Source organism: Varroa destructor, unplaced genomic scaffold (genome assembly GCF_002443255.2).
Source record: "Varroa destructor unplaced genomic scaffold, Vdes_3.0 BEIS01000006.1, whole genome shotgun sequence".
NCBI lineage: Eukaryota > Metazoa > Arthropoda > Arachnida > Mesostigmata > Varroidae > Varroa > Varroa destructor.
Window position 1 is genome coordinate 8,712,358 of NW_019211459.1, and position 21,753 is coordinate 8,734,110.

Consider the following 21,753-nt stretch of genomic DNA (forward strand, 5'->3'; position numbering starts at 1 on the left):
CTGCGAAAATTATATTGCGTGAACGAGAACGCTCAGCATATGTTTGATAGTAAAACATGCGCGGAGCAAAGCCATGAGTTGCGCTTTAGTATCTTTATTATGTTGTCGAATATTTAATGTCGTGTATTTCCTTTGTTTGCATTAACTGTATTAGGTAGTTTTTGGTTTCTAACTTAACGCCGCGTTATATTCATACACAGTTTGACCAGTTTGAAGCTTAGGCAACCGAGTGCTGACTGCGTAGCAGGTTGCTCTATAGCAAAGTTATGCCAGCACAGCGTGCTTATTTATGGTACTGGTTTACCAGTGGTTATCACATATACGAGTACATGCACCGCAGCGGGCTGCATATCTGCTAAACCCTGATATATATATATATATATCAAAGTAGTATGACGAATGTGTTAAACTTATCGAACGTTCTTACTATAGATTTCGTTAGGGCGTGTTGGTGACTGAAATAAGAAATTTTGCCATCATTTACGTAGATGGATGAACCCATGCCGCTGTGGACAGTTAAAAGACACGCCTGGAAAACGTCAAAATATTAGCGACGATAGTCGCATCGGTACCCACAGTAGCTTCGTTGTGTAGTAGAAAATCGGGAAGTCGTGAAAACGTCGCATGATTCTAAGGTAATACGCAAATTTCCAAGCCGATTTGACTCTTTCGATTCGAAAACGAAAACTGAAAATTTGGCAGGCATTTGAATCTTGTTTGATGAAAAGCATTTTGGTATTCGCCCAGGTGCATTTTCGCCACTCAATTATTGCTTACTTTTTTGCTACCGGTTATGCTGCACAATATTCATAAAAAGTGTTCACTTTGCGTATGCCAGATTAAGCGGGCTTTTGTAACGTGGTGTTATGCCACTATACTTATTCAATGCTAGGCATACGATGAGTGATCAACTAAAATTTCGGGATCGAATGGCTGTTCACCTGGCCTGACGGATAATGAGGATTTTGCTTTTGACATGGTATTGTTTTCCGTAAAAAAGGCACGTAGTCCGGCTCCGAACACACGCGCAGAGTAGGTCTACGGGACAATTTTTGTGCGTTCTATTATAAAAATGAGGTTTGCTAAATATAAGGTTTTAAAGGGTATTTGTCATTAAACCAGCTCTGCTTAATAAGCAGAGCTATATGGACTAGCATTTACATTAAATGTTGAAGATCGACTCAAATTCCTATGATTAATCAAAAATGACCTATAATTAATCATCTTTAAGTAAAAATCCAATTTAACTGATGCAAGCATGTATATATTAGCTGATACTTGAATTTGATGTTTTGGTGTGCCGATAGATATATCATTTATAGATATTTTATGTTATGTCCATTTGCTTCGATCTCGACTTAAATTCAAAGCCTAAACCTTCCTAAGGTCGTTTTCAATAACTCGTTCTCTAAATTTAAGAATAAGTGCACAGAATGGCAGCTGTGACGTTTCAAAGTGAACTTTCAAGGCTGGAACGAGTTGACTAGATATAAGGAAAATTCAACGGCCTAAATGGTGGCCTCATATGAATCATAAATCTGAAAAATCAGAAGTTCTAGAAATGCTGTAATGTCCAAACGATGTAAAAAGACGTTAACAGCCGTGAAAGAGTTAACCGTTGGAGTCTTATGGGGACAATGCAGTTGGTGGCAGATACTCCTCTTGAGAAGCAGACGTTAATTTCTGTTGAAAATTGAGTTTTGTGTTACTTTGTTGAACTTTTTAACCTTTCTAATGTCATTTCGATCGAGTCCTTCGGTGTGCTTTACGGAAACCTATTTCAGAATAATTTGCGCGGAAGCTAGCATCAACCAAAAGATTGTTAGCCTCAATGGCAGGTCATTAACCGCGGAAGCATTGGACAGTATCTGCCCTGATGATTTTGCTACAAGGAAAAATTATTTCTTTAACCATAGAAAATAGATGAATGCATATCTGTTACGGTAAGCTGTCCGTCGAAGCGTAGATTCGTCGAATGTGTAACCCAATAGCAAATTTAGACAAATTTGCTATTGGTCTACACATTTCGGCCTGCTCAACTTACCCAACGCGTTACGTACATAAAGAACGACAAGCTTTTTATCTTGTGTGCAGTAGCATATTATTTTAAGCATATGTTAACAAGGTTCGGCATTTTCGACGAGAATCTACCGTAGGGGACACGCTGAGAGACGCTATTTTCACACAACCTTCAACCCCTCAGGTACTTAACCAAGACGGCCATTTGTGTATTTGGCAAAAAAAACAATCCTTTAAATCAGCCAACCCTTTTGTCGTTAGAAAAAAGTATTTCTTTAGTTTGCTTGCACTTGACTGCACTGAGTTAATATAAAATTCAAGGATTTCGCCGGTCAGAAGTCTATCAAAAGCCTCAGTCTGCACGTTCGACCAGCGTCATCACACATTTCAGAGTTGAAGTAAAGCGCTGGGGGGGGTCGGAATATGTGAGTCTTTTTCGTTCTGCATCCTCTTTCAAAGGAGACTTTCCTTAAATCTGACTGTAGATTACTCAACTGCATTCTAGTCGCTTTGTTTGCCATTGGCTGTTTATTTCCTCCTTGTAAATCACTCCAGTTCAGTGTCGTCTACACCTGTCGAGTATACCGTTCGAAACGCACAAAGGAACAAGAGTTAAGCCCATTACGGATCGATTGCTACCGGTGTTGCCGCAACAACAACGGCGCTACTACGTCAACCAGTACAACGATTTTTATTGCGCGATTCGAGAGACTAGTGCCACGCCTCTACTCAAGGTCACGCTAATTCATTCAGCAGTGGAATCGCTAGCACGAGTACTACAGTCTGCCATCGATGGCGATTATTTTCTGAAATAACCAATTCCAATTTCCAACAACTATTCGTTTGTATTTGACTGTAACGATCACACGTGAACTTGCACACCATCTTTCTTAGGAAGAAAAAAGGGTAGACAGGAGAATGGTGTCAAGTCGCCCTATGAGATAACACGCGTTCTAACGCGCGTTTATGTGTGCGGGCGTAGAGTACTAGTCATAGAGACTAGTGGCGATAGAGGCAAGTTATCAAAAGAAACAACAGCGGTAGCAGCAGAAAGAACAGAACAAGCGCGGTTTTGTTCTAGGAAATAAAGACATCATATATACATATAGGAGCCATTGCAAGGGAGACAGATTTTTATGAATATGTTCGTTGCGGCTCATAGGTCAGGCTTCGTTGATATATTAGATGATGTTGCTGGTGCTACCGTTTGGGTTGCTGCATGATCTTATGTATAGCACTGCATGATACGAAAATAGTACTATTCGGCTTCATGCATATAGGCCTATGCTGCCGTAACGCACTGTGCTGAATACATGCTTATTACTATTGTTGAAAAGCTATTTTTTTTTTATTAGTAAAACTACTGCGCGTAGTTAAAAAAGCAGTTCCACTGCTGAGTCGGCAAACTGATTAGAACCGAGATATTTGTGGCTTAATTAACTTCCTTTTCCTTTATTAGTTTGTTTCGCTATGCTGTCCTTGTCTCTGGCTGGTTGCTGAAAATTTAAAAATGATGTATCGAATAGAAATAGGCCACCATTTAATCGTCAAAGCTAATCACATCAACCCATTTCAGCGTTGCTAAAAAGGATTATGAGAAATTAATAGCGAGAAAGATGAAGAACAAAAGACAAATAAGCAAAACAAGGATCTATTAAGGTCAATAACTGCTTCTATGACTATGCCGTCACCCGCCGTTTACAAGCCCAGTGACATCCATTCTAGTTAGGTTTCTAGTGGAGACAAATTCCCGAGGTTATACTCCAAAACACCTATGCGGAGGACTCAATGACATAGGGGTAATAGTTAAATTTGCCAAAATATACGTACAAAAAAAAACAAAGAAAAAGAACATTCCACTGCTTATAACAATGTCACTAGTTCGATAATTGACATCACGAACTACCGAATTGTCGCAGAGGTGTTCGCGGAAGTGTCTCTCTAACATAAAGAAGATCTTTTGCATAGATCGCCACAGTCCGTCCGTTTCCCATTTAACCTTCCTGGTGCTCCTTCGTGGTGGTAAAGTTTCATACATTGTTCTGTACGAAAATTTTGTTAATTAAATGGAGTCATGATCAGCGACGTGTGTGTGTGGATGCGTTCTTCAACCAGACGCTTGCTGAAGAGTGCTCTTGCTTTTATTATTGAAAGTACATTCGTATAGCGTTACGTACGATGTTTCGGAATACAACACAACCAATTTCGTTGACAAATAGCAAGGAAAGGAGACGGTATTGAGGGCGAAGATGAAAACGGCGAAATCGAATAGTAGTCTTTACATTGAAAATGATTCGTTCAATTTTTCAACTTCTACAATTTTTGATGCGTCACGCAAGCCCATGGCTGCTGCTGGTTGTATCGTAAATACATGCGGATTCACGAGCTTTCGTCGTTTGTCTTAAGTTCGGGAAAAAGTGATGATGATGTGCATAGCTGACATTTGTCGTTTTCTCTAGGAAAGCCCTAGGGTAGTTGTTAGCATCATTAACGTAACAGGTATTATGTCATTGTGCTAATGCATTTTAATTTTTGGCGCTCTTACTGGCACAGCAGTAACAGCTTTATCATGACGGCCTTTGCATATTAATTTTTTTAGTGAACAGATCGACAGGCTCCAGAGTCTAAACCAGTCACGCAAATGAAGAGAGTTATAGTACAATTGGAAATTTATTTCGCTCTATTGGTAACACACTGGTAAAACTATAAAAACTATAAACACTGGTTAAATTTTCCAGTTATAATTCGCTTGCGACTCGTCATGATGCCGCGCTAGATACTAATAGAACGCATTCGGCGGCAAGTTCTCTCAGGTAAGAAAAGACTGCCAGTCTTTTCTTACCGCCGCGTATGTCCAAACGGGCTAATTACGCCAAGCTCAGTCAACATTGGCTGCCATATTCATCAGGGAGAATACGAGTACTCGCAATGAAAAGTGTATCGAAATATTTTGCTTGCGCAGTGGCAAATCACAGTAGGGTAAAGCCCAACACGACAAGCAGGGTATCTTTCAAACGCTCCATTGAAAACGTGTATGATAAAGGAAAAATGTTTCGTGGAATAACCAGAGGTTCGAACACGCCAATATCTGGCTTTGGGCTTCTCGGCGTCGAAATCTGCTGCATGCTGACCGAGTATTGTCTAATTCTTGTAATGAGTTTAACTCATCTTTTGTTGTTCGAAATCATTGATATACGAATGTTAAAGGGTTGATCAACGCATATCATTTAACTCTTTTTTGATTGTAAGAAGCAAACATGTGATTTAGTTTATGCAGTAGCAGGATACAAAGCTGTGTGGGAAGAGCATTTGCTTTAGACTCGGACCAGTGGACCCTTTGGTTACCTAGGTATATATATATCTAGAATCAATTTCGTTAAGTAGAGTTCAATCATTGATACTGAATGGACTTCTAGGAACTAGCCTCGCTGCGGTTGACGTTAAATTTTTAACGGACCTGACGTCAACCCTCAGATGTTTTATGCTCGCGCTTTAGTTAAAGAGCAGTCAATTTAATAGTACTTGACTTCTAATATATGACCATAAAATGCATTTCTCTCTCACTAACTTGGACAAAATTCATACGGATATGGGGTGACTAGCGGCACCAGTCGTGGTACGTTAAGCTGTAGCTGCGTATTCGCCTCCGAGCATTTCGTAGTATAACTGTTAGCTTTGACACATGAACGCAAACGCAAGAACGTACGACCAGATATATAATCATTAAGCTTTACTGTAAACATTTGTTACGTGTGATTCCTATTATAAATATCTCGCCATACCACATGTCACCAATTTCCACTGATGTCCACCACTTATTTAGAATCCCATTGCTGCGTGAGCCGCACAGATTAGCTCTGGATTCTGATCTTTTATATTTCACTTTCATTTTCACATATTTACTTTACAGATACTTGAAGGAGTTCCGGGTTGAGCAGTGTCCACAGTTTCTGCAGCACAAATGTACACAGCACAAGCCATTTACGTGCTTCCATTGGCACTTCATGAACCAGCGTCGACGAAGGCCAATCCGAGACCCGAAAACCAAGACGTTTAATTATTCGCCAGACATGTACTGCACGAAGTACGATGAGACAACAGGAATCTGCCCTGACGGAGATGAGTAAGTATGACACTTTCGTAGACACAATAATAGTAGATATGATATGACCTCCATATTGTTGGAATGCTTCTTCTTGATCTATATGCAAAATAATTAAGAATCTTTTGGTATCGCTTACATATTAAGCTGTTTCGTTGTCTGGGATTGTTAAGTAGCTAACGGAGATAAATATATCCTTCAGCTCAGTCGAAATACCTCTTCTAGGAAAGGTGTGTGTTTATAGGCCTAGAATCTTTGCTATATCTCTTTCATCTTTTTTATCTGCCTCTTACAAACAAAGCCTCTTACAAAAACTAAACTGTGATTAAATCAACGCACGAAAAGGATTCCCATCAAGTTGCAGACTTATATTTTACCCATGTTCCAGCTCTATAACGGTGGTACACGCTCGACGTCATTCCTCCATCCTTATCCAATCATTATAAACTTGTTCGCTCACTCACTCCTATCGCTAAGTCATATTCGAGTGCTTATTTATGCTGCTAACCTATTCATCTCAAAATTATTTGATCGTTTACCTCTGATGTCACTGCGTTTTTGTATCGAAATGATAGCGCAACAGCTTCCTTTGGTACCACACCAAACATCAACAGCGGTAACAAAAGTAACGGCGCATCATCGAGTCACCGTTTTTTTTCTTGACTCGCCTGTCTAGACTCACCAGTTTTAATCGTCACCGTATAGACGGGGCTTCGAAATCCGTCCTGCCATAGTGATGCTTGCAATAACAAATTGCCCGCTCTTTCTCAAGTCAAGATGTCAACGACCACTAATATCCGTTGCGACGGCCGCAGCAACAACAACGTGTTTCGTGGAACCTAAGTGCCGCTAATACTGTAGATGGAGTCGTCGCTCAAGGACCGCTTTGGTACGACATGGCCAGGCCGGTTCGATTCACCCCCACTCAAGCCAGCTGACGCAGTCGTGGCATCCATGAGCAACTGTTTATTCCAGTCATTGGACGTCCTCTTGTTGTCGTCTATTTAAGAGCAAACAACAGCAGCTGACGAGAAAGATAGGATGGTGGACGCAATCGGCATCTGTCGTCTACTCGAATGGGGGAAATGGGGCGGTCATTAAATGCGAGATTTTCCTTGAGCGGTTTAGTGCCGGTCGCCGATGCTTGCTGTTGTTGTCGAATGATGATGATGCTATTTTAGCTGGGTTTGAAGAAGTTGGTAGCGAATTGTATATTTCGACCTGCAGAACTTACTCTGTCCATGCTGTTTGAAGTAAGCTAGCCGGGTATACGTTACGGTGTATTTTTGTACTTGGACCATTAAGCACTACTTCAAATGGGTCTTGCCGTACCTATCTATGTTTGTCTTCAACAGACTATGAAGCGGCGTGGTAATAACATGCTGTAGTAACCATTTGCCAACGCTAAAATTTGGACCAGCAGTGGTCGACGCCCCAAACGCTTCGCTTGAAATGCACCAGGCGGATTATTGTACGTAATGGCTCGAGAGTAGTTGTACTACTGTATAAAAAAAGAAAAAGAGAGAAAACCAAAATTAGCCTTATCGTAGGGTCAAAAAAGATGGATTAACAATTAAGGGGAAAATTACTTCATCTTGGCTTGAGAAAAGTTAAACTTATAGCTTTAGCAGACTCTGTTTCATGTATTAATTTCGAATTTTAATTTAATTTTAAGTTTATTTAATTTTGAGTTAAGTAAAATGTTATTTTTATTGTCTTACTAAGTTATTTCTGTTCACTGGCAAATTTTTCTGAAAGTTATATACCGTCTCAGTTTGCCGATGATCTTCGAAGGAATGCAACAAATGTGGCGCCGAACCCCCAAACCATTGGCCTGTTAGATTATTGCTAACTTAATGAGTTTGTTTAACTTGGGCATGTTAGCTGATTACGACAGGTATTTAATAAATCATACACGAAATATGAGACTAAAAAAGGGGAACATTTTATGCATACGGGTATTTTCAGTATCTTATTGTTATCACTGCTATTATTTTGTATCGATTCTATCGTCGGTTTTCCCGTCCACACATTTATTCTGCAAGCCTTATCAGGTACTTTAACGCTCAGTTGGAACAGCGACGCCGGACGTTACTACTATGTCGGCATAATAACAAACTCTAACGTCACTGCTACCTCTCAAAAAAGCAGGAGATTGATTTAACGGTAAATTCGTCATAGTGAGGTATATGGGCTATCCTCGTGATACTGACACCCATAGAAATCTTAGGGAAAAGAAAGAGACGGCTCAACGTAGTAGATACCAAGCCTTGCTCACTGTGAACAAGATGTAAATTTTCAGAGTAGTTTCGCACAGAGTATAGGTGAACTTCTGGCATGGGCCAATGTTGCAGCAGAAAAATACATACGACTCTCGAGATTTGAGGGTTTCGTTTTTTGTGGGTAATATCTGTTTGGTGTATGAATCTCTACGGTTGTCAGCCAATGTCGTGTCGATCAAAGACGCCTCGAGGCAAATGGAAACCAAAACAAATGAAAATTATCTATTATGGTTGAAACTGAAAATGAGTTAATGCCCGCCTAAATTCTGATCAGTTGTAAGTTTTTCTAATAAGACTTTTTTGTGATCTTTGACAGGTGCCCGTTCCTTCATCGGACCGCTGGCGACACGGAACGTCGATACCATCTTCGATACTACAAGGTAACATGTTGGCAGCCCCTTAAAAGATATTAAACAAAAGACAAATAGAAGTACATTAATAACAAATTCACCGAATACATACAGGATGCCCGATTCAACTGAGGACATAACTGATATCATCTGTTGATACATTCTGGATACATTTTAATGCGGATGGCAAACATTTGTTTATTCGATGTAACCTCTGTTTGCTTTGTGGCTTTCATTGTGGAACTTGTGGAACATTGTGTGTGTTAAAACCTTTACATATCATTTTCAAAATACGGTTTATATTCATAACGTTAATTACGCAATACTTGGCTCTAAAATCGATAAAGTTCCACGTAAACACGCTACACACAATATACACCATTGTAAACTCTTAAACTGTTTGCTAAAATGTTTGCCTCCATTAGAAACTTCAATACCTAAGTCTTACCTTTGAGCTTAATGTTGAGATTTAGTTCTAGCCAAAATGAAACGTTTTTGAATTAGTGAAATGCACCAACAGTATTTTTCTATATAATTTCATGTCAATTGTTAAAGATTTTGTCGTTGGTAAAGAAGCGAGCACTGTCAAATGGTTGCGGCTTAAAATAGTTGGTTTTCGCTCATATACGTCTCTCATCTGCCATAATTGACTTAGTTTAAGCACTAGAAATAGCTGATACAGGCATACCCACTGCAACAAACAACCCACCAAAATTTATATACATATACACAAACCTACTATATTAAAGTATGCTAAAGTGCTGTTGCATATCGTTTGGCGATCATCTGTTAGATAGCTCAATGGGGGGCTTCAACCATGTTCTACTTTTTGATATACGAAGCGAGGCCCTCAAAAATTTTTTAGTCATATATGTTTATATAGACTCCTTTGTAATGGCATAACTACTCTCTACCAACAGACGGGCATATGTGTGTACGATACCGATGGCCGAGGACACTGCGTTAAAAATGGGCCACACTGTGCTTTTGCGCATGGCCTACATGATCTCCGCAATCCCGTATACGACATCCGCGAGATTCAAGGGAAGATTCTTAACGACGACGGCACGGAAGTCGATGCCAACGGAGTTCTCGTGACAAATTCGCTCGACAAGGATCGAAATGCAATTAGTGAGGATCCACGTTGGCAGGTGGGCTCATCAAGCTTGAATCAAGATTATGCTGCCGTATGATGTAAACTTAGTTACAAATCGTAATATGTAACTCCTGGCTGAATTTTTACACTAATAACCCTTTGTAATCCATGTATGCGCGTTTTACAGAACTGCTATACACTAGTTCTCGTAGCACGTCTACCTATTTATTTGCTTTACGTATGCCGAATATTTAAATACACACTATACATTTAATGGTGTCGTATATTTTAATAACAAGCTACCTCGGCAGACGTGATGTATGTTCATAAATCTATAAGAAAAAAAAAGAATCGTCGTGTATAATGGTTCCAGGACACGAATTACGTCCTGGGCAACTACAAAACCGAGGCCTGTAAGCGACCACCTCGCCTTTGCCGACAGGGATACGCCTGCCCTCAATACCATAATAGCCGAGATAAACGAAGGCCCCCGCAAAAGTTTAAGTATCGGAGCACACCTTGTCCTAACGTCAAGCAGGTAAGTTACTGTTAATTCAATTACTCCCGCGAATTGCAGTACCATTAGCGTGATGATCATCAAGGACTACTTCTGAACGTGCCCTGTAGTTCCCATTGCTGTTTCGAACAAATTTTTCACGCTCCGCAAAAGCGAACGCTAAACAATTGCACGGCAAATTACAAGCGAAATTTTTCAAAATTACCGTGTTTCGGTCTTTTAGTTATTTTAACTAATACTTTTTCTAGGGCGATGAGTGGGGTGATCCAGCTAATTGCGAGGGGGGCGACCAGTGTACTTACTGCCACACTCGTACGGAGCAGCAGTTTCATCCCGAGATTTACAAGTCGACGAAGTGTAATGACATGCAACAAACGTCATTCTGTCCACGAGGACCATTCTGCGCGTTCGCTCACGTCGACAAAGAAATGAGCGTGGTGCGTGAATTGGCCGCAGAGGCTGCTGGTGGAACGAATCTAGCTTCGATCCTCTCAAATGTCTTGCCACCGGGACCGGCGAGCTCACCGAATACCAGCACGAGTGCGGGTGGCGGTGGCCAGGGCAGCAACAAACCGCCGCACGAGAACGGTTCAACGCCTAATTCAGCGCTCGAGCTGCAACAGCAACAACAACATGGGTTTAATATGGGACCTATTGGACGGCCCCGATCATACAGTACATCCCACGCGGCCGCAGTTCAGCACCATCTCCAGCTCAAGGTGCGCAAGCATAAGCAATTATATTCAATGTATCTATATTATCCGTATCCCTAAATGTATGTGTCCACTTCTCTGTCGAATCGCCAAATGATCACATTGGACTATCAAATCGTCTATGTCTGTCTGTCCGGCTGTGTGGCTGAAATAGCGCCGTAAAGGATTAAGTTGGGCTGTTTTTTCTCTTTGTCTTTGTAGTATTGTTCTGGGAAGATTTGCGCGGAAGATGGAGCTAACAGGCCAAACGTTTTTCTCCTTAAAAGAGGAAGTTTTTTCCATAACCACGTATTGTCAAGTTAGTTGGCCATGAGTCGATGGTGTTCACAAAGGCCAAGCCGAAAACCGGCAAAAATCTTAAATGTACGAACGTACATTTCTGTTTCGCCAGTTGTGCTCCACAAAAGAACCATATGTATCAACTATATTGTAGAAGAAGCTACTAGGGAATAGCTGGTTTCTGTTCAATATTATCTTTACTATAGGTATAGTTAGCCTTTCGCTCCTAAACAGGTAATATAAAATGTGTTTAATGGTAAAACAAGCGCGCGATGGTGTTTATAGTGATATATATATGTTTCAGATTTAAAAGTAATTTCCTTTCTGGGGTTGCTGGCAATAACTGGTGAGATTATTTAGCAAGAAACAAAACAAATAATTTTTCACGCCATTTTACTCGCTGTCGCAGACCATGGAGTCGGCTCTGCCTCACTGGAAAGCGCCTGGCTGCGAACGGGAAGAACAGGCAATGCGCAAACATCGGGCGAAGACGATGGATGGACCTCACGCCAAAGATTGGCCCTCGTCACTGGCTGTCGGCTATGGTTTTCCGAACACAGTTGAATCCGTCGTTGGAAAGGTATAGAAGTGACAGGGTTGTAGTTGTGACAGTTGCTATTTTCGAAATAATTCTTGAGCCTTCAAAGCGCTACTGATCGTAGCAATGGAAAGCGTTTGCAATACACCCGTTTTGCCGTTTAGCAGCAGTTAATAATATCAGATTAGCTTTATTTCCCACTACCTAACAAATTATTTCGCTCCACATTGGCTTTCGTCAGGCGCTGGATGAGTTCGGCCTTGAAGATATCGACGTGGAGGCATGTCTTGATAAAGACCTCGTTGAGGAGTGCGCACAGCCTAATCACAATCTCAATCATGTCCACACCGGGCATAATCATAATCATAATCCTGTTGCGTCATCGCTAAACCAGGGTCTCGTTAATTCCGGCTTGATCCCGCACCCGACGCCAAATACTTCTGCGAGTCCTCACCAACTGCAGCATCCGCAGCTGTCAGGCAACAACTCGCAACCCGTCAACATTCCTGGCAGAGAAAGGTATAATAGCTACCTATCGTGAAGTATAGCCATCGTAACGGATGCAAAATGATTGTTAGCTGGGTTATATACCTGCTCGAGTACGTTTCTAAGGTCGTTTGTCTAAACTTATTGTCTTCTTCATTTTACAACAAACACGCTAAAACACAAGTTTATCCGCGTGCTTTTTCTCTTTTCACATATAGAGTGATATAGAATTATAGACCCTGCCAGATGTCCTCTTATTATATAACGTTATTTCTGCATTTGTCTTTAATCAAACAGTGCGGGACTGTGGTTTTGTTCAAAAACAAGGTTGTGATGTTAGCCTTTAAACTGTTTTTTGTTTTGGCGATAGAATATATACCGCTGTGTATTGTTGCTAAATCCTTTATCTCGGAATTCACTTGCCGCCTATCCAACGTTAGGATTGTGTGTAAGGTCATATATATATATAATTGAGTACACGTGAATTACGCGACTCATGTCAGCTATCAAAAGGTATTGAAGTGTTTGCAGAGATTCTACGCTTACATCATTGCAGAGATTGTAAACGTAACCTATTTCTATCCTGCTTCTCACATTCGTAACTCTAACGAGTGACCCATTTCGACACTTGTCTCTCACAGGCCTTCATCTCCGCCATCCTCGTTGGTGGGTAGTATAGATAAAAGTGCTGCAGCATTTTATGGATCACCCTTCGCAGCTGGTTTTAGTGGTTACGCTGGTGGTGTCTCGGGTGCGCCCCCTTCGCCTTCCAGTCGGCTATGGCCTGACTCCCAGCCTCCAGGAGCACCTGGAGTACCTGTCTCCGGAAACAACCTTAGTAACATGAATAGCATGAATTCAGGAGGCATGTGGAATGATCCTCAGATCCGAGCGGTCAGTATCTTCAAATCCGCGTGAACAGTAATGTTATTATGATCCAATTTCGACTTAATTTTGCTCTAACTGTGCAACTTATAAGTATCGGGTGTAGTCAAATTGTTTTCAACAAACGAAGAAGCGAATAGATGTTTATTTCGTTATTGATTCACATGTGCGTTTTATGACGCCTCTCATTATCGTTTTCGATTTTGTCACTTTATCAATCTCCTTGAATCGATTTAGATGTGCGAGGCGTACAAGACCCAGGCCGATGAGGCTATCCGACGAGAGAAAATTGCCGAGCAACAGCGCGACGAGGCATTAACACAACTGCAGAAGTTGCAGATGGAAAATCAACAGCTCCAACAACAGCAGCAGTGCTCTACTTTGGGTCAAATGGGTCTGCGACAGCTCGACCTCGAGCATCTGACACCGCCGCAGCTCCGTGCCCTCCAGGAACAGCTGCGCTCAGAACTGGATACCGTGGACAAAGTAAGCCAGCTGCAGCAAGAGCGACTGCGTATGGCTCAGCAACTGGCGGTTGCCACATCTCAGACTGGGTCACAGGGTGGAGGGCCACCTGGTAGCCAGCAGCGTCATCTCGCCGAACGGGATTACTGGGCAGGCCCACCGGGCAGGGGACACTGTTAGCTGGACACGTAAATTTATTCAACATAGGAATATTACAACAACTATAGATATACATATATAATATAGTGAAACCAAACGATATTACCACCAACACGATGCCATGACAAGAAAAAATGGTACATGGAGATGGGTTAGTTTTTTGTAGTAGTTGCTTGTAGAGCTCGTTTACTCGCTTTACGATTTGCCTTAGCAGACGACAATAACAATTATGACGACAACGGCAGTGGCGACTATTATAGTTTCATTTACATTTGCAGCGACATTAACAGCGATTCAACTATAGGAACATCGGCAGGGACAAACACATCGCCTCGTTGGCATTTCCTTCTTCTAAAAACTAACTATAAACACATAGTTAAGAAGTTAACACACTGCGCAAGTTTTTAGAAGGTCCACCGAGGTCATTCTTAATACAGACAGCCAAGTTAAAATTTGTGCTGATAAAACAAACAAGTCCAAACACTAAAAAGAATTACGGAGTTAAGTACTGAATTGTAATTTATCTGCTGCCAGATGGATGGGGCTGAACGAATCGTGGAATCTGGCATGGGGAAAGAAACAGATGCGTGCAAAAAAAAATCTACCTATCGCCTAAGCTATGTCTCCGTGTATTAGTGGCATTACACACGAAACTCGTAGCTAAGCAAACAAGATGGCCTATTGAGTAAGGCGAGTTACTTTCACAAAGACAAGCAGAGCTCACGTGCCGCTTGATGTCGACTTGCGCAGTCGACCAAATTCACAATAACAATAGATTTAGGAGAGGAAGAGCGCAAATGATCCGATTTCCACCCTGTGGCAAACAGTACATGACATCGGCAGGTAATCGAATTGGTTAGCGAATGTAAAACGAGCTCAATGCCGTTGTCCGCCAGACAAATCAAAGAACAGACATATATGCTCTGTAGTCAACGTATGGAGAGTGAGTGAATGAATCCACTAGAATATCGTAACGGGGAATCTATTGCGGGGGAGGCATTTGGTTGTATAGCCTGCTCAGCCGAAGTCTTCTATGCTAACGCTAGAACGATAGTAGTATAGCGAATCACTCGGGGTGGACCAGTAAGTAACAATTCCAATAGTATCGTACAGGAAACCAGTAGTATCTGTAAAATGGAAAAGGGGGGGGGGGTCTGCGATGATGATGGTAAAAGGTTAACGATGCGACAAGAGCAAAAACACTGTTTCGTTTCCAATGGGATTATCGACAAATTGTGAATCGGGCTGTAACTACCGAAGGCTCTATTTCTAAGAACGACAGCAGAGTTCAACGTTCAATGGTATTGGTCCGTATCTCACCACTTTTTTTTTTTTTTTTTTTTTTTTTTTTGTAAATTCAGCCCGTTCCCGCCGTTAGTGCCGACGTTAGTAGCTGGAATTACTGTTGTTAATGACGAAGTAACTGCTTGAAATACTCGTAGATCCTTGGTTCGTAGACTATATTTTGGTTAACTTTTGAATTTCGCGCATAAACATGAAGTTACCTAAATGTATCGAAAAGATAGAAGCTTATTTTCCTGTGCGATACTTTAATATTAAAACTTTATCTTTATAATAGGATAAGGTTTTAACAATATAATTTATATTACATTAATGTTTAATTATTATTATTGCTGCTACGATTGCTTTTATATATGTGTGCTATACGTTTAATCTATTTTTTTTGTATATATTGTCTTATAGACATCTATAGAAGTACGTTTGCTATCAGGAGCTCGGAAATTTACGGCCGATCGCAAACAATATATATATGTATGTGTGTGTGTGTGTGTTTGTGTGTGATCGTTGCAAGGTCACGATGGAAGAAAGAGAGAAGAGGCGGATACGGCGTGTGTGAGTAGGAACTGGAAGGTTTACAGACTATTTAGATACCATAATACGTTAACATAGTGCATAACTAACTGTTCAACGACTTGGGTTTTCTAATGCTCGTTTGCTGATGATCAAGTGGTGTAAATTGTTGAAAACCTGTTTTGCTCTACAAAGCCGTTGCATATGTTTTATCCAGATATGATATGTAGCTGAGAGTCGTATGAAGAATTCGCTTAACAATAGCATCTTAAACTTAAAAAACTCGTTCTGTATGATTTTTGGGATTCGATTTGAAGCAGCCTAATTATTGAGTAAGCCTGTGTTTTTCTGCTGTGTAAGGAACAAATATCCTAGGTTGATTCCGCAGCTATCGGTTTCGCTAAAGATTCGATCCTGTAAATTCTCTTATTTAGACTCCGAAAAACTTATCTTTGGGAGTCCACATTTCAGGTAACACTTTGTGATTTGGCCAAGGTTTTGGCTGGGTGGCTGGTGTACCAAGGAGAACCTTTCCAGCGATTTACAAAACTTGACCATTAAGAGACGAGACGTTAGGAAAGAAAATCTGTTGGCAAACGGCCATTACTTATGCACCCAGCTGATATATATGAATACGAGATACGACCAATTTTTCGCATACCGTGTAAACGTGACTTGCTAGAATCGTTAGACAATTATAATATTTAAACGTTGCATTAGCAAACGCACACATCAGGGAATTCAAATCACATCATAAGCAAAATGGGACAACAAATGAGGAGCATTGCTCTCTGGTTTAATGGCTAAAAACCGAAGAGGCAAGGAACAACAAGATACAGAAGTGTCATCTATCAGTTACAAGATGCGGACACCATTTTCAGCTGGTCTTGATCGGAGACTACAGGCCTGGCTTTAGATAACATTTCATCCTCTGTCCTCCCGTCAGCATCATAGACACTCGACGAAAAAGGGTAGTAAATGTATGGCACTGCAGCATGCTGGAAAATCCAGTCATCTCTGCCCTTCCAACTTGAATATAACGTTAACCAAGCAATTTCTTAGGGTGGAGCAGTGTACAGTTGTACACAACTGCACAGCTATGGTCTATAGTGTTTGGGTCCCGAGTTTTTCTGACTCGTTGGGAGTCGTGCATATGAATGTTTATCTGCACAAAAAAAAAGCTGAAGAATTGCTCGAAGTGCTAGAGAAGGCGTGTATGACCGAAGATCAATTCCTTTTTTGGAATTTGCAAGTAATGTACTATAGGTGTTGAATTTAATCTACTTAGAAGGAGAAAAACATTTGTATAGTCACGTTCGCTTTCTGCGTTGTTTCGCTGATGGACCACTATTTTATGAATTTTTTAGCAAATAATTTTGTGTTAATTGCAGTGCACATTCATCGAAACTTAAAACGAGTTACTCAAGTGAAGAGGCAAATGATTCTAAAAGAAGTTTGGCGCTCGATTCTTGGATGTTCTCCTCAACTATGTATACACATATATGCAGTATGTTGTCATATTTTTTCGTATTTTTCTGCGACTCGCAGAAAAAATAAGCAAGAGTAGTAACAACCTTCTTGAAAAAGTAAGCTTCCAATAATTAAGCATATAGAAAAACCTGCCCACCCATTTAGTCACACATTTACAAATCTGATATATATATATATATATATATATATATATATTTCCCTATTTAATTTAGGGTAAATTTGTGTTGAGAGAATGTAACCGGTGTATGTGATGAGTACGAGTCAAGCACAGCTAAAAAGTGACGACAAACGATCGCTAGCGTATAACAACTAATCTAGGCTTTTCAAAAAATAAACCAATTCTCTAATTACTCTATACTGTATTGCTTTGAAATACAATTGATAGCAACAGTTTTTTTCTAAAGGCGGAAGATAGTTACTAATGGTTTAATATAGGTGCCTACCTGTATGGGAAACAGCCAGATCTCGCATCTTCTATCCGATGAAGTTGTGGAGGGAGATCAAGTCGCAATCAGAGAAAAACCGCTGTTCCCGAAAGATACGAGTTCTTGCTAATGATAAATTCAACCAGGTGATAACTATCAACAGAGTGCTGCACCTGTATCCATTCTTCTGAATAGGAAAATTTCTAATTTATAGGGGTGACAATTTATGAAAATTACAAATATCAAGATTAGAAAAAACATTGATAGGCTATTAAACATATTGAGAAAACGTAGCCAATTTTGCATGGCTGGCTTTTCCAAGAAGGCTTGTCCTCGCATTACGATGTTTTTAGGTTTTCAAATTAATAAGGAGATAGATACTAGAAGAGAGAGAGAGAGAAAGAGAGAAAGCGAAAGGGAGAGAGAGAGAAAGCGAAAAACCATGAGAATTGTCCCGAAAACTGAGGCAATACGGAGTAGTGTTTTTCTGCAGTAGCGTTTGTAAAGTAAGGAAAAAAATAACGATCTATTTTTAATCGACTGTAATAACAGTCGTGGTTTACGTGGGCTGGTTTTTCGTCAATGACGGTGGCTTTCTGTCTGCTGTTAACGGTGATATATATATATATATATATTGGTATTAATTTTTGTAACTAGCAAATCATGTAACGAAACTAATGAGGCGCAAGGACACCTTTCATAAATGAAGTCGCACAGGACAGTGCGAGTTCAGTGAATTCTCATGACTATCAGACAAGCTTAACGTGTTGAGTTCAATAGAAAAGGAAGGGAGTGGAGCTCAAACGCGGAAATTTCCATTCAATAGAAATAAAATACATGGTGAGGTGAGTTACACTAAAGATAATGCCTTGAAGCATGGCTGCTGTACATAATATTTGTCCACCGAACCCAGCCCGCGTAGCACCTGTAGCTAGCGGATCAAACTCAACAAGATAGCTATCTAGGCCTCCTTAAGAAAAAATCAATGCGAACTACATTCATTGAGTCCAGTTGAATATGGAAAATTTAGGTAAGGATTTGTAAAGTGGCTGCCCTATCTATGAAGATGCGTATTTGAGTCTATTGGTCAGGACCAGCCGCCTTGGCATGGATTCACATCGAATGGAGCGATCAAATATGTACTGGTGATGACTAGTAATGCTAATTTTGAATCAAGGAAGAGAGAGTAACTTAATGTCCTTATACATAACAGATTCTAATTAACTACGGAAAAAGGATATGCATTTTACCTGTTTTGATCTGAACGCTGAGTGAAATAATCACTAGGACGTGTGTCTGTATATGAGTGTATTTGTTATGTTAAACGCTTGCCTGATTTGCCAAGAATTTGAATGTGTCAAGATGAAAAATGTTGTCCCTATAGACAAAGCAATTGGCGGGTTGCGTCACGAGAGACACAGAGTTCGGCGGCGCTAATGTTCAGGGAAAATACCCACCTCCTGCCTATAACTGATTAAGTTATTATAGAAATGGTAAACACTTATAATAATGTGTCCTTTTTATTTGTTTTGTTTTTTGTTTACTTGCATTTTTATTATAACTATAACCAATATATATATATATATATATATATATATATATATATATATATGAGAGAGAGAGAGAGAGAGGGAGGATACTGCTGTGTTTTGCCTGATTAAAATTTTTAGATGACAAAGGAAATAGGGCAAGCAAGGGGCCAGATGGCGCTAAAATACACATGTTGTATACGGAAAGATAGTTGATCTATGGAATACATAATATTTTATTATTGGTAGAAACGAAAGTTATTATTTTCGATATATCTATAGATGTATGATGTGCGTAATCGTAATTAGCAATTAACTATAAATTAGTGCTGCAATTACATATGCGCGGCCGCCATGTGAACTAATGTGCGCATGACATCGTTTGTGTCCGCTGATTGTGATGGACGGAAGATGTAGATCATGATAAAAAAAAACTGGTATAATAATGCTAACAGTAATAAACTACTAATATTAACAATAAAATCGCTGGTGGTCATGATAGTGAAAAAGCTAACGCCTGTATAATATAAGCGTCATTTGAGTCACCTGAAGCTCTACTTAAAGACTGCACATAAATAGCGTCCGAATCACTATCGTGTATCTGAATGTTTACAAAAGACGGAAGTACTAATAACAATACAGATGTCACTTACAAAGAAAAGCTTCCATTAAGACACCTCAACATATCTGCAGGAAACGAGAGATGCTAAGATGACAAAACGCAAAAAACCGTTAGCGAGCCAACACGATATTAAACGCAAGATAATAACTAGCGTTATAATAACTGTTGTGAGAAAAAAAAATACATGATAGACAGAACACTGAAACGAGTGCGGTGATTATTGGCTAAGGTAGATGGCAACAGCCGAAACGAAACGGCAACAAGTAAATGAAAGTAATAATATTATCCATCAATATTATAGTAATAATAGCAGCATTATCAAAAAAAAACTAATTAATAATCATATAACAATACCACAACTGGTACTATGGCATATATAATACAGTCATACATATAATATTGACGATGGACGATAAAGACGACGTGATCAATAATCATCATATTATAATATTTAGGGGGAGAGACGAAACAATAGCGAAAGAGATATACGACACACACACATATATATATATATATACATAGAAAGCCTCGTAAAGCAAAAACACATAGTTAGGAGTCTTTATCGATGATGGTGATCAATTATTACTATTATTATAGCAAAGATTACAATACTAAGAAAGATAATAAGAAAATAAAAACAGCGACGAAAATTCAACCGAAAATCGTTCAATTTTGAAAGACTAGACGAAAATTAATTAGGACAACTGGGACGAGTGTGAACGTTAAAGAATGAGAGAGAGAGAAAGAGAAAGAGAGCGAGAGAGAAAGAGAAAAAACAAAATAAACATGAACGCCAGCAAAACAGGGAGAGAACGCGGACGGCTGAGAGAAAAGACTGGAAAGAAAAAGAAGAAGACGAGAGTATTTAATAATAATAATAATAATAATAATGAAAAAGAAGAATAATTAAAAAATAATAAATTGTTTGATTTACGTAAAAAAGGACATGGTTGCATGTGCTTTTATTTTTTTAATACTATGATATTTTACCAAACTGTGTTGGCTACTAACTCGACTGGTTTCATGTGTGTGTGGGTGAAGCGTGTTCTTATGGATGTATCCACGGTTGTTGGGTCTGTTAAATTGTTTAATTAGAGTTATCTCAATATAACGCTACGTTGGTTCTATTTAATCAGGAAAACCGTACTTTATTCATTTGGATATTGACTTTGATGTATTAAAATCGAATTTAGGCATAATCGAGAGGCCAGTGTTTGATGACGACATTTTGCAAGTACTTAGGGCAAAAGTACTTATTAACGAATCCTTCTGTAGAATGTTTCGAAAATAGCGTACCGATTGTCTTCTGTTGTGAATGAGATGCCACGAGCAGAATCGTTGGATTTTGGATTGAAGAGCTTTGATTGTATGAAAGGATACTGATCATTAAGGTATGAAAGAGTTTAAGTTTAATCTTTAGCACATCAGCATCACTATAAGGCATCATGGGTGATACGTCAATATTCGCGATGTACCGCTTGGGTAGGAAACTACTACACGAGTCTATGCTTTCATTGAAAATCTTTCGTAGCTATGTATACCTACGTAGAAATAAATATATAATTAAGCGGTCATAAACAACAAACATAAATTGAACAATATTTTGGATGTGCAGTGTAATGAATTGCGGCAGCAGTAATCATAAATTAGTCATTTACATTCTCAGTAACCAGTGCCATAGATGTAGCCATACAAACTTATGTGCAGAAGCAACAAAAGTTAAGGGAGAAATATAACAGAAAATTGAACAAAGATTTTAGCTAACTTACTATTATAGCATATGTTTGGATGAGCATATTTAGTTATCTAAGATAATAAATTTTCGGTTTGCTTAAACTTATTAATTGGTCTGTGCATAATACCCCAGGGCATAATATAAGTTGAATAGTATTCTACACCGAACAAGGATTACCCGCCTTTCAGTAGGAGGGCCGCATCTTATATAACCGATGTGGCCATATCGTGTTCCTGCGGGTGGGCCCT

The 21,753-nt window shown here is 39.7% G+C and overlaps 1 protein-coding gene across 4 annotated transcripts in view; it reads left to right on the forward strand.

Moving 5' to 3' along the window:
* Positions 1-21,753, forward strand: part of unk (RING finger protein unk) — a 32,567-nt gene that overhangs the window by 7,368 nt on the left and 3,446 nt on the right. The window contains exons 2-12 of one of the 4 annotated variants that reach the window (XM_086993205.1): positions 5,930-6,142; positions 8,720-8,783; positions 9,674-9,904; positions 10,223-10,387; positions 10,615-11,085; positions 11,768-11,938; positions 12,138-12,415; positions 13,024-13,276; positions 13,505-13,753; positions 15,253-15,340; positions 16,175-20,715. In XM_086993205.1, coding sequence (XP_086849331.1) covers positions 5,930-6,142; positions 8,720-8,783; positions 9,674-9,904; positions 10,223-10,387; positions 10,615-11,085; positions 11,768-11,938; positions 12,138-12,415; positions 13,024-13,276; positions 13,505-13,753; positions 15,253-15,303 — 2,146 coding nt within the window. In that variant the 3' untranslated portion in view covers positions 15,304-15,340; positions 16,175-20,715. Of the gene's footprint in view, positions 1-5,929; positions 6,143-8,719; positions 8,784-9,673; positions 9,905-10,222; positions 10,388-10,614; positions 11,086-11,767; positions 11,939-12,137; positions 12,416-13,023; positions 13,277-13,504; positions 13,754-15,252; positions 20,716-21,753 lie in introns of those variants that run through there. The other 3 variants (XM_086993204.1, XM_022810248.2, XM_086993203.1) reach the window with 3 other exon arrangements.